Raw genomic sequence first — 12242 nt, forward strand, 5'->3', positions numbered from 1 at the left:
TTTTTTTTTATTTTCAGTTTATGTCAAAGAGAACGACTGTTATCGGTATCGAGTAATCTAGCATTAAAAAAAAACCTTTTGAAAAATTACTTTTTTTAGCTGGATAATATAGAACGTTGTTTAAATATTTGTGTATAAGCTTGAAAGTAGAATTGTCTGATATTTTTGATAAATGCATGCCGTCAACGTATCTCGAAATTTTTTTTTTAATTTCCTCAATATGCAGTGCAATAACAAAAATATCTTTAAGAAAATTTATATATATATATATATATATATATATATATATATATATATATATATATATATATATATATATATATATATATAATTGTGGACATTGATTTACCTATATTTTGAAATTAATTAGAAAATAGCCGTTTGTAAACTAAAAATTTTTAAAACTGAAAATGATATGACGCTTATAAAATGAGGCGACAATTAAAAAAGATAGTACTAAATTGTAATTAATGAAAATGATGCCAAATGTAAGCTTGGACGAACCTTAAAATGTTATAAAATAAAATTCAGCCAACCAAAAAAAAAAAGATAAACATTAAGAAACTCAGTAGTGAAGTGAACGAATTTCAAACATTGTCATTAATAGGATAATGTATTTTTAAACACGGCTACACAGAAAAAAAAATTTCTTGAACCAAGAAAATTATAAGGAAGACTGAAGTTATTTTGGAGCAAGAAGAAATTTTCTAGGCTTAAAAAAATTTAACTTCGTTCAAAAAATTTTAACTTCATTCAAGAAATTTTCAGTCTTCCTTAAGATTTTTTTTCTTTCTGTGTACATAAAAAAGAGTTGTTAAAAAAAAAAATAAAATAAAAAAAATAAGCAAATGACATTAGAATAAAAATAAAGTTTAGAAAATCCAGTAGTGCACGCCTCACATGTTCATTCTATAGAGAAAAATACGGAAAAATATACTTATTCTATTTTTTTTTTTTTTTTTTTTACTTTTTACAGTTATGTCGACGGTCAATATCGAATATGATTCTCTACGTAATTTCTATTGCTACTGTGACGCTGCTTGAAAAATTATTAAGATTTTAAGGGTATAAAAATTACCGGAAGGAAGTTAGCGTAAAACAATTTTTTTTTTTAATTAAACCATATGCCAATCAATTGCTCTTTAAATGCTCTATTAGAATCCGTAATTGCTCCAGGTCTATTACTATTTGTTAATTTTTCAAAAATTTAATGTTCGAAAATTTAATTTTGCTATAAAACCTAAAATATTCACTTTTTCAAAATTTTTTTTTGCTTAAAGAATTGCTCTTAATTTGCTCTATTAATTAAAAAAAATATAATTTTGCATTATTTAGAATAATTAATATAAAAAAAACTATTTGCATGCAAATTGTAGCACTATGACGTCATCAGTGGTCGTTGAATCCACTAAGAGCTATGTTTTCATGAATCCTCATTACGACAATTTCATTTTCGTCTTCGCATGTTTACAGTTTAATTTTAAGGTTATATAGTCGTATTATTATTGTGGTACTTAAAAAACAATACTATTTATTAATTATGAATATAATAATTATGCATAATTACTCGTGCTCAAAAGTGAAAAACCGTCGGTTTCATATTAATTAAATTATTGTTATTAATATCGTTGTCAGCGATCTATTGTAGGTAGTGAGATATTTGTTTACATATTAATGACATGTGGCAGTATCAAGTTGATAATAACCCATTAAATATTACAGGTATGTTATATTTAGGTTTGGTATAATTATTTTTAAAATAACAATTTCTAATCTACAATTATTAGAAATTAAAATTAAATTTATTTAGTAGGTAGGCCAACAATACTTAGTTAATAATTACAAATTTTATTTTCAGATCGTAAAAAAGTATTACCTGCGAGATGATATTTGGCGTGGATCTGAAGTCACAAAAAATTTTTTTCTTGAACCTAAAGATGAAAAATAAGAGATCGAGAGCTCACTAAATTATGGGTCATACCATTTAATATATGACATAGATATTCTTCTCGATCATGTAAACAGTATATTTTTTTTCTCGTTGATTAAAAGTTTTCATTAAATTTTAAATTAATTTTGATTTTATTAGAGATGAATTTTCAGGGAAAAATGTTTACTTTACAATGTAACAATCCTCTCGACTGTTTTTGAAAAAATTAACCACCACAATCTTAATGCTCACCCAAACTTGAAATGTATTATAATCGATATTAAGGGGCACACCTAGTGTGAAATTTCGAAAAAGTCGATTTTTTTTTCATATTTCGGTAGATTACACCTTTAAAAATAACATATTAAAATTTCAAATCGATATCTCAAATAGTTTTTGAGTTATAACATTTTAAAGAGCAGCCGCTCGGCAGCTAGAGTGTCATTAGCTGCGAAACGTACCTGAAGTATTGTTCAGAGTCTACTGTCTCTTCCAGCCCCTATAACACGATTCCAGTTTCTATTGTTGGCTCTCAGGTATACAAAAATATATCATTATAATAATTTCTAGAAATTTTTCGTTTACTGCCACGTAAATTATTTTCGGAGCCAGACACATTTAGTCTCATTGTGATCGTTGTATCGAGCGCATCATAATTTTACACGTGCTATTTTCTTGAAAATGAGTGATCAATCTTCATATTCAAATAAAAAAGGAACTCACAATGTTCCTAAGCATCGATCAATTGCGAAAAAACGCAAGTTTACCGGAAATAGATTTACATTTGAGCAATCTACTGCGAATACCAGTACGTCCGCAGAAAAGTTATTACAAAATAATGACAATAATGTTGTGATTGACCCATCTCATGGATATTGTATTTTGCAATTTTTATCAGTTTTTAGTGCAATTAGTAATTTAGTGGTGTGTAAAACCTGTCAAAAAAAAGTTACTTTCAATCAAGCAAGTTCAAGAGGTCTAGGGTTCAAAATTGCTATTATTTGTGAATGTGGCAATTCGTATATTAATTCTGGACCAATGATTAATAACGCATTTGAAATAAATAAACGTATTGTTGCTGTGATGCGTCTATTGGGCATCGGAATAAATGGGATAAATTTTTTCTGTGGATTAATGGATTTAGCATGCAAATTTTACGACCAAACTTTTGCGGGATGTTTTACGAATTTACAGATTGCAGCCGAAACTGTTTGTAAGCTCAGTATGCAGCAAGCTATAAATGAAGAAAAAGAGCTTACATTAAAGAAAGAAAATTCGGAGACAAATTTGACTGTTAGCGGCGATGGTACCTGGAAAAAACGTGGCCATACTTCCCGTTTTGGAGTAGTTACGCTGGCAGGAAAATACAGCAAGAAAATTCTTGATTCATGCGTAAAATCTACATATTGTCAGAGTTGTGTTTTTGGAAGAAAAAAAAAGATAGCGAACCTGAAGATTATGAGGAATGGCTATCATTACACGATGAAGAATGTGATGCCAATCATAAAGGATCTGCCTCAAAAATGGAAGTGGATAGTATAAAAGACATGTTTGGTCGTTCCATTAGTAAATATGGTGTAAAATATACCCGCTATATTGGTGATGGTGATAGCGCTACCCACAAAGGACTTATAGATTTGAATCCTTATGATATTCCTGTTGCTAAATTGGAATGCTATCTACATGTGAAAAAAGAATGGGAACACGTTGCCGAAGTGTAAAGAACATTAATAAGAAATTAGGAGGAAAAAGTAAAACATCACAAAAGTTAACTGTAAATTTTATAAATAAACTCCAAAAATATTATGGTTTAGCAATTATGAGGAATCAAGATAATGTAGATGAAATGTATAAAGCAATCTGGGCAACATTTTATCATTTCTGTTCAACTGACAAAAACCCAAATCATAAAAATTGTCCAGAAGGCGCTGAAAGTTGGTGCGCTTATCGCCACGCGGAAGCTGAAGGAATCACTAGTACATTTAAACACGATTACCTCCCACTGGATCCAGAAGTACAAGAAGCTATAAAACCTATTTATGAAGACTTATCTCGATATGAATTGCTTGATAGATGTAAAGGTAACAATACTCAAAACAACAATGAAAGCTACAACGGTTTACTTTGGCACTTTTCACCCAAGCATCTTCATAATGGCTTCAAAACTATTGAATTGTCAAATAATTTTGCATCTGCAATATTTAATGACGGTTATTCGTCAATTTTGAAGATATTCAATGTAATGGGAGTGATAGTTGGACCTGCAGCAAGAGATTTTGCGGCTCTTAAGGACGACACGAGAATACGAATCGCTGATTATCGCCAAAGGGCTTCTTCAAAAGAAGGTCGATCATCTCGAAGAAAAGCTTCTTCAGCTGAACAAGCCCTTTTCGAAGAAGAGGAAGGTGTATTATATGGCCCTGGAATAGCAGATTAGCTGTAAATATGATTTTAAACCACTTATAACAGTGGAAACGATCATTTTATCTTTAAACGCGTTTTTCTCGAAACAGCATTTTCCGAATTTGCTGCAGTGATTACTCAAAAACAAATGATCCGATCACTATCAAATTTTTTTACATGTTCTATATATAGTTCTCCGTACAATGACCTATCGATTTTTGATCTGATCAAAAATCGAATTTTCGCAGGCCACAAACGACCAAAATTTTAGGTAAAATTCGACTATTTTTTTAAAACGCCGCCATATTGTCAATTTTTGATTTTTTTTTTTATCGTAGGTCATTGTACAGACAATATTATCTAGTTTAACGAGATATTTTTTTTTTAGATTTCATCCACGGAGAAGGCCGGAATCACTGCAGCAGTGAAGGACCTTTTTTTTTTTCGCGCCGTTAGAGATCGACGATAACTTAAAAAATATTTAATTTTTTTCTTCAAAAATTTCATTATGTATTCTTAAAACATGTATAAATATATTCTTAAAATTTTAAAATAATTGATAAAGTATTTTTTTTAATAAAAATTCCCAAAAATCACGTTTTTTTTAGGCCGTTACACTAGGTGTGCCCCTTAAAATTGAAATTTTAATCATCTGTTGATGAGAATTACATCGACACCTCCATTGAACGATCACCTAGCGAAAAAATAAATAATGGCAATGATAGAGCTATCAGGATAGCCTATCAATAGTAGAAACGTTCCTTGAAGCAAGCAAAACATATAAATATCGATATTATTTTATGTATACTGATAATAATGACAGTCTGACTAAGGCACAGAATGATGGAAATGTATCCTCTTTAAGTCATTTTGATTACTTATTTGAAAAAAGAATTCACAAGTGAAGAATATGTTTGGTCGTTAAAATACTCTGGATCTGATAAATTTTGTAAAAAAAATTATAAAATTGTTGACATTGAAGAAGTCGAAAAATTTGATGTTATCGAATTTAACAGACATCTAAGAATTTTTCAGATTTTTATAATAATTAAATTACAATAAACACATTTAGCTAAAATATTCCACATGTATAAATTTTAGAGAATTATGAGCGAATTTTCAATAACATTTTTTTTATAACAATTGATTGGTTATAAAAATTCAATGAATTATCAAATAATTGTTAATTTTAACACTAAAAAAATTGGTATGTTTTATTTTTATTTTTTATTAATTGTTATTCAGAGTCGGTTTTAACTGCTGTAGTCATATCGCCGACTTTAACTGTTGGGAGTGTACGTTAGGGTCTTTTTGGGTTGTGAAAATCTCAATCTACGCGGCAAGGGTCGAATATCAACCAAGATGGTTTATAAGACCAGCTTGGGATTCGAACCCACGCCTGGCCGGTGAGCCAGTCCGAGTGCTCTATAAGCCATGCGCCTTAGACCACTCGGCTAATCTCACCGGTTGTTTGAGTTTTCTATTCATTAATCTTAATACAAAATTCAAATAACTTATTGATTAATTAATTTAATTGAACAGATCTTCGTGCAAGCAAAGGCAGGATTAAATAGAACAATTGATGGAGACATTTTTTATATTGAGTTATTACCAGAGTAAGAATGATTAGTACTAAATTAAATAATTTTTTATGCTGAAACTGATCATGAAGATCGAGATGATTTGTTGTTGAATGAAGTTGAGAACAAATGTCCATAAATAATTCTAATACATTAAAATTTAATTAAAACTATAATGTAAATTGCTTTTTTTATCCCAGCTGGGAGGAAAATTCCTAAAATGATGATCAAAACATGGGAATCAAAGATTTTAAGTAATCAGAGAATAATTGCTGTCATTCATTTTTGGCCAAAAAACTCTATTTATCTATAAGGAAATTTTGTTCGCACGCTAGGTAATGTTGGTGATAAGGAAATTGAGAATGAAGTATCACCGAAGAAGTGAGCATTTTATTATTTACATGAATCAGCAATAAAATTTCTTGAATCAATGAGAATTTTTTTCTACAATTAAAATTTTTATTTTTCAGTGTGTTGCAAAATATGTTAATTATTAATTACTCACTTAGTAAATTATTTTTTACAGTTGCTGTTAGACAATTTTTGAGTAATTGTTGCGGAATCATTCAAACCTTCCCGCAACAAACTGGTAGCACCGAGGCGCCGCTACGCAAGCGCCCTCGGGTGTCCTACCTCAACTCAACTGGCTCACCGGCAAGCACCCATACTCCTCATAACACGTGCTAATTGTACAGTGTACACACGCATTTACCGTGACCGGTGCATTCCTTTGTGTATTAAAAAATCATCAAGCTCAACCACTCAACTTTACTGAAGCCAACTACAGCATCGCTACTCATCTTTATTCACCAGCAATCATTGGCAACTCAGGTACAATTAAGTATTTATTGTAAATCATCTGAGATCACTTCATCACAACCTATACTCTCATGTTCCCTCTCTCTCTTACTCATTGTCACATGGCTTACCCATGTGTCGCTCTTTCTCATACATATGTATAGCAGCCACCTACACTTTCCACCTAGCAACAATCACGTGTTACAATTGTTAATAGAAATTCGTCATCATGCGGCAAAATCAAATGCCGCATTGCAGATGTTGCTTGGTGGGGATTGGGGGTGACTGCTACCGGCTCTTGGGCCTGTCGGCCATTCTGTGTTCAACAACCTGGGCTCCATCTCGCATCCCGAGACCCACGTAATCAATTAAGCTCATTATTGTTAAGGCTCATTCGCTCACACTGTGAAAGTTAATTATATTGTTAATTGAATAATGATCCAGTGACTCCAAATTATACAGCTCACCCAACTAAACATTACTCATATTTATCGCTCATAATTGCTAGTGTTAATTATATTGTAAACTAATTAACAGTTCAATTGAAGATCAAATTTCTACAACTCATGCTCAGTCTAATTAATATGCATTAATTAATACAACTCAATTAAACTCAACAACGCGTACTCATGAATTAATGTAATAATTCAAGATCATAATAAGTGTTCAAAGTGCTCAATATTTGTGAACTACTCAAACTCTGTACAACCAAAACTACGCCTGTGATTAATTTTAGAATAAATACTATTATAACCACGAATGTGTCTCCTCCATCTTTTAACACCTAGTCCCGGCAAATAAATATTTAATGTTAAGACAATTATCTTACAGTAATGATTTGTCAAATTGTGATTATGTTGAATCTTACTATTTCCATCAATTTTTTGGAATCAAAAGGAAAATTTTGAAACAATTGATAGAACTCATACTATACAAAAATTTACTTGGTGAGAAAGTCAGTATATAATTATTTATTTCAATTCTATTGAATTGTATCGTTTCATATTGTTGTAGATTATTTGCAAAGTTACAACATCTAATTAATTTTTAAAATACGATAAATGTTCACTGTTTCATCTAATAATAATTTAATTTTTTTTTATTTGTGTTTTAGTTTATCTTGGGATTTAATCATATTTATTAATATTTTTATTAAATATTTAATCGATGTCAGTTAAATTTTCAAGAAACTGGAGAACTAATCCACACAGTTTTTAATTGACATAATATTTTCTTTCCTACTAAATAATGACTGTCAAGAATTATGAAAAATAAAATCTGTCCTTTTTTATAATTTTAATTTACAATAACACGAAATTTTTAAATGGAAAGATATACCAAATAATGAACGAGTCTAGAAGTACTGAAAAATTATTTTCGAGTAATCTTCGAAAAAAATTTCTTATAAACTAAATGAAAATAAAAATTTTTCGTGAAGCTTATATTAATATCATCAATTTTTTACGTGTATAATATTTTATTGACTGAATAATTAAATTCTTGGTCATATTTTTATAAATATAGCGACCCGACCACGCGTTGCTGTGGCTGAGTGTTTTAGAAATAGTGAATTAGAAAACGTGCACAACACTGAGTAAATTTGAATTAAAACGTAGCGTCATCTATAATATATTTATGTCAGGTAGTACAGGCAGTACTACAGTGTGGCGGTCCTGCCGCCTCGGTCATGCCACCAACGGCCAGAAGTCCAACTAGACCAACCAAAGCGTCAGTCATCGGAGCGGGAAACCCTCGCACTCCTATTACTAAACAGTCACGCACACACTCAAATTCTCCCGCCTTTTGATACGCCATAGCTGTGGCGTGATTTGGTATTATTGTGATATCTTATTATAATTATTATTATTATGGATCTCGATTGTGACCTGACTAATATAGAGTTAGACACTAAGTAATTTTCTATGTAAAGAATAAGTGAATAAATATCATTAAATCAATTAATCTTGCAAATAATATCATTATTATTATAATATATAGTGTAGTACATAATAACAACTACAACAGTCAACTGTAAGGCTCCATCTGTTTTAGTCTTATGAAACTTACAATTAATAACAATAATCAACATAAGTTATCATTTTATTGTTAATTAATAAATATTGCGACCATTAATTGAAATAAAAACTATCCTATCTCTCGAATTGGAACAAAACACACATTTAAAAAAAAAATAATTAAAATCGGCTGAGTAGTTAAGGAGTCCATCGCGGTCAAACATCGTGACAGGAGATTTATATTTATATATATATATATATATATATATATATATATATATATATATATATATATATATATATATATATATATATATATATTTTATCACATTTTCGACAACTGCATCTGAAAGCTCTATAAAAAAGCTACAATTTTCATGTATTAATATATATTTAGATTAGAAAGTACTTACTATTAAACTATCAATTCATGAAATTTGCTGTTGCATTCGTTTCAAAAATTTTTCATTAAATATTTTAAATCTTTAAGTATGCTGGTACACAAAAAAAGACTTATGATCCTAAGGTGGAAATCAAACAATAAAGCTCGTCTTAGAACATGACCTTCGTATTTATCTGTAGAATAAGTATGTTAAGTTTGAAAATGATCCATAATGAGTTAGAAACGCTAATTTCGTATCGAATTCAATTTTTAGATTTTTACATTCATTTTTATGGAATCTACTTCCATTTCGGCTGCCAAATGGCCTTTTTTAGCTTGCAGATATTGTTACATGAGGACTCTAGAACTAGTTGATTTTAGTTCAATTTAATTACAATAAAATGCACATTTTAGCGTCCTAGTTAGCCACTGTTTCAATACATAGATATATAATGATAATATATTAGTTCTCTCTAGGAGTGATTAATACCCAACTTAAATATGATATTACGAATAATATTTATTGCAATCAGACTGCAGTCGACAATTTCTCTAACTGTCAAGGTAGTGATGCTCAGATGCCTTTGAAGAAATGTTTTAAAAATTTGTTCATTTTTGCCACTACGGATGAAAATTCCGGTATTGCGTCTCCACAGTTGACTAATTTTGTGAATCGGCTGTCTCAAATTGGTAAGAACTGAAATTCAAGATATTTGTGAAAAATAGTACCGTAAAATAATGATTTGAATAAATTAACAGATAATAAGAATAGAGAAGAATTAAATGCCTTCGAGCACATTAAATGCATCGATATTGGGTTTATGGAATTTATTTCTTCAATTAAATAAACTTAAAACCTATAGAAGCGCGGTAGCCGGATTCAGAAAGATGGTTTAAAATGATCACCTCCATGTTAATTGTATATCTATACAGAATTCAAATCCGATGTTTTTGAATTATTTCAAATTGGATTTCTTAATCAGGGTATCTTGGACCAAATATTCCTCACACTTACTTACATAGTTGTAAGAATTATTCGATTGAATTTAACAATAGGTGAGTTTAATTGAGAATAATTAATTTATTTTGATATTGATAGACTGTATAAAGTGCATGACAAGTTTGGACAACGTCGCACGTGCTGAGTTAACTCCGAAATGTAGAGACGTACCAACACTTATTGAAATGTTATTGAAATTTCTCGCAGTAATAGTTATAATTTTCCTACTTAACTCTTTTTCCCCAAGCTTTTGTTAATGTTTGATAACTCGTTCATGTCAAAATGACATTGGGCTATGTCAGGATTTACGTAAGATATGTCACGAATGAATCATATGTGACTCATTATTTCACACTTCTGGACGTAAAAATATGACGTAGTCATGACGTCAATATGACGTATGTGTGATGTCTATATCACACATATATCACGTGACCATCGCCTACATACAAATATATACAACTATAAATATTATGTTAAGTCTCTAGTCACATTTACCATACCGATCTGTTATAGATTTAGACGTACAGTTTGTTTACGAGTTCGCAATGACCTACGGGGTAATGTGGGCATGACCATTGTTTCCGTAAACGGAGCTGTTTCCTTTTGATCCACTGCTCCTTTGGTTGGAGTCTTTAGAGAACAGCGTATATCGGGGTTCATGTCGTTCGTGTCTGCTATTTGTGCCTGAGATTCGTGATTTCCTAACTTTTCTACTAACGAGTTATTTAAAATGATGTCTTCAATCATCCTTTCGCCCACCTTTAATTTTTTTATCTGATCTACGTGTCTTTTCCAATTTTTCTGATCGTCTGTGCACACTTCATATGTTACCGGGCTACATCTTTTTATTATCCGGGCTAGGCACCAAGACTTATTACTATAATCTCTCACTATTACTCGGTCATTTACCAGGAATGTTTCAGATCTATTACCTCTGTAATTCCTTTGCTGAGCCGCTTGTTTACTTTCTACTTTGTTTTTGACAACAGTTTTTAACAAATCCCATTTAGTGCAAAATTTATTTCTAATCTGCAACTCTGCTGGACTTACGCCAGTTGTGCAATGTGGGGTTGCTCTATTATGAAATAAATATTTATCAAGCGCCTCAGCTCTGGAATGCCCATTCAGTAATAGTAGTTTAAATTTAGATTTGAAAGATTTAACAGCGCTCTCTGTTAAACCATTTGATTCCGGGTGGTATGGTGCTGTTAACATGTGTACCACTCCGTATTTATCTAAAAATTCTTTAAATTCTCGGGATGTAAATGTCGGCCCGTTATCAATAACTAACGATGTAGGTAAATCCCAATTTGCAAAATAGTTCCTGAATACCGATATTGTTGTCGAGGCTGTTATATCTTTCATCTCTCTTATATCTACCCATTTAGAATACGCATCGATTATCACAATATATGCATCACGTTTAGTAAATTCTAAAAAATCAGCGTGAATTCGGATGTTAGGTCCTTTAGGCCAGGGCCAAACATACAACGTCGATCTATTAGGTTCACTCGAGTTTACTAAACAGATTTCGCACGAATTAATGAGATTTATAATGTCTTTATCAATACCTGGCCACCATATATAAGACCTAGCAACCGATTTCATTTTGACGATACCTGAGTGGGTCTCATGCAGCATTTTTAAGACCTTTCCTCGTAGTAACTTAGGTATTATTACCTGATGACCCCACATGACGCACCCGTTCTCTACCGCTAGCTCTAATTGTCTACTTTTATATGGATTCAGCTCCACCGAAATTTTATCTGACCAGCCCACTCGAATGAATTTTCTAATCCGTAAGAGTACGTTATCAGTTTCCGTTGCTCTTTTTATAACATCACTGACAATAATGTGGGATTCATTTACAATAAAATTAAAATAAGAATACTCATCTTCCAACTCGTCGATTTTGCTTCCGTTGTGGTTCATCTCTGGTAACCTCGATAGGAAATCTGCAACTATATTGTCCTTGCCGTTGATGTGCTTAATTTGGAAATCAAAAGCCAATAGCGATACCGCCCAACGCTGCAGTCAGCTGGCTGACATGACGGGAATACCTTTCTTATCGCCAAAAATATACATGAGTGGTTTGTGGTCGGTTTCCAGTATGAATTTGAGTCCATATATA

At 31.2% G+C, this 12242-nt stretch overlaps 1 protein-coding gene across 9 annotated transcripts; it reads left to right on the top strand.

Moving 5' to 3' along the window:
• The first annotated feature begins 833 nt into the window (after nt 1–833).
• On the top strand, nt 834–8958 carry LOC141531474 (uncharacterized). 9 transcript variants are annotated; one of them, XR_012479925.1, is made up of 3 exons: nt 834–1722; nt 1859–2017; nt 6440–7519. XR_012479925.1 is itself a non-coding variant. In XM_074249315.1 (2 exons), the coding sequence occupies exon 1, from the start codon at nt 3603–3605 to the stop codon at nt 4365–4367; it is 765 nt and encodes a 254-aa protein (XP_074105416.1). In that variant the 5' UTR covers nt 2028–3602; the 3' UTR covers nt 4368–4369; nt 4722–4889. The 9 variants fall into 9 exon arrangements, 1 of the variants encoding a protein (XP_074105416.1); XR_012479929.1 differs by lacking the exons at nt 834–1722; nt 1859–2017 and adding exons at nt 2028–4369; nt 8354–8958 and having other exon boundaries at nt 4722–6744; XR_012479927.1 differs by lacking the exons at nt 834–1722; nt 1859–2017 and adding exons at nt 2028–4369; nt 7826–7883 and having other exon boundaries at nt 4722–6744.
• The last annotated feature ends 3284 nt before the right edge of the window (nt 8959–12242 follow it).

Source organism: Cotesia typhae, unplaced genomic scaffold (genome assembly GCF_013202065.1).
Source record: "Cotesia typhae breed Kobodo isofemale line unplaced genomic scaffold, CoteBio_Ctyphae contig_5, whole genome shotgun sequence".
NCBI classification, from domain to species: domain Eukaryota; kingdom Metazoa; phylum Arthropoda; class Insecta; order Hymenoptera; family Braconidae; genus Cotesia; species Cotesia typhae.

What these genes read in the sequence shown, in the direction of transcription:
- LOC141531474 (XM_074249315.1), top strand. Translation starts at nt 3,603, where the DNA reads ATGCTATCTACATGTGAAAAAAGAATGGGAACACGTTGCCGAAGTGTA.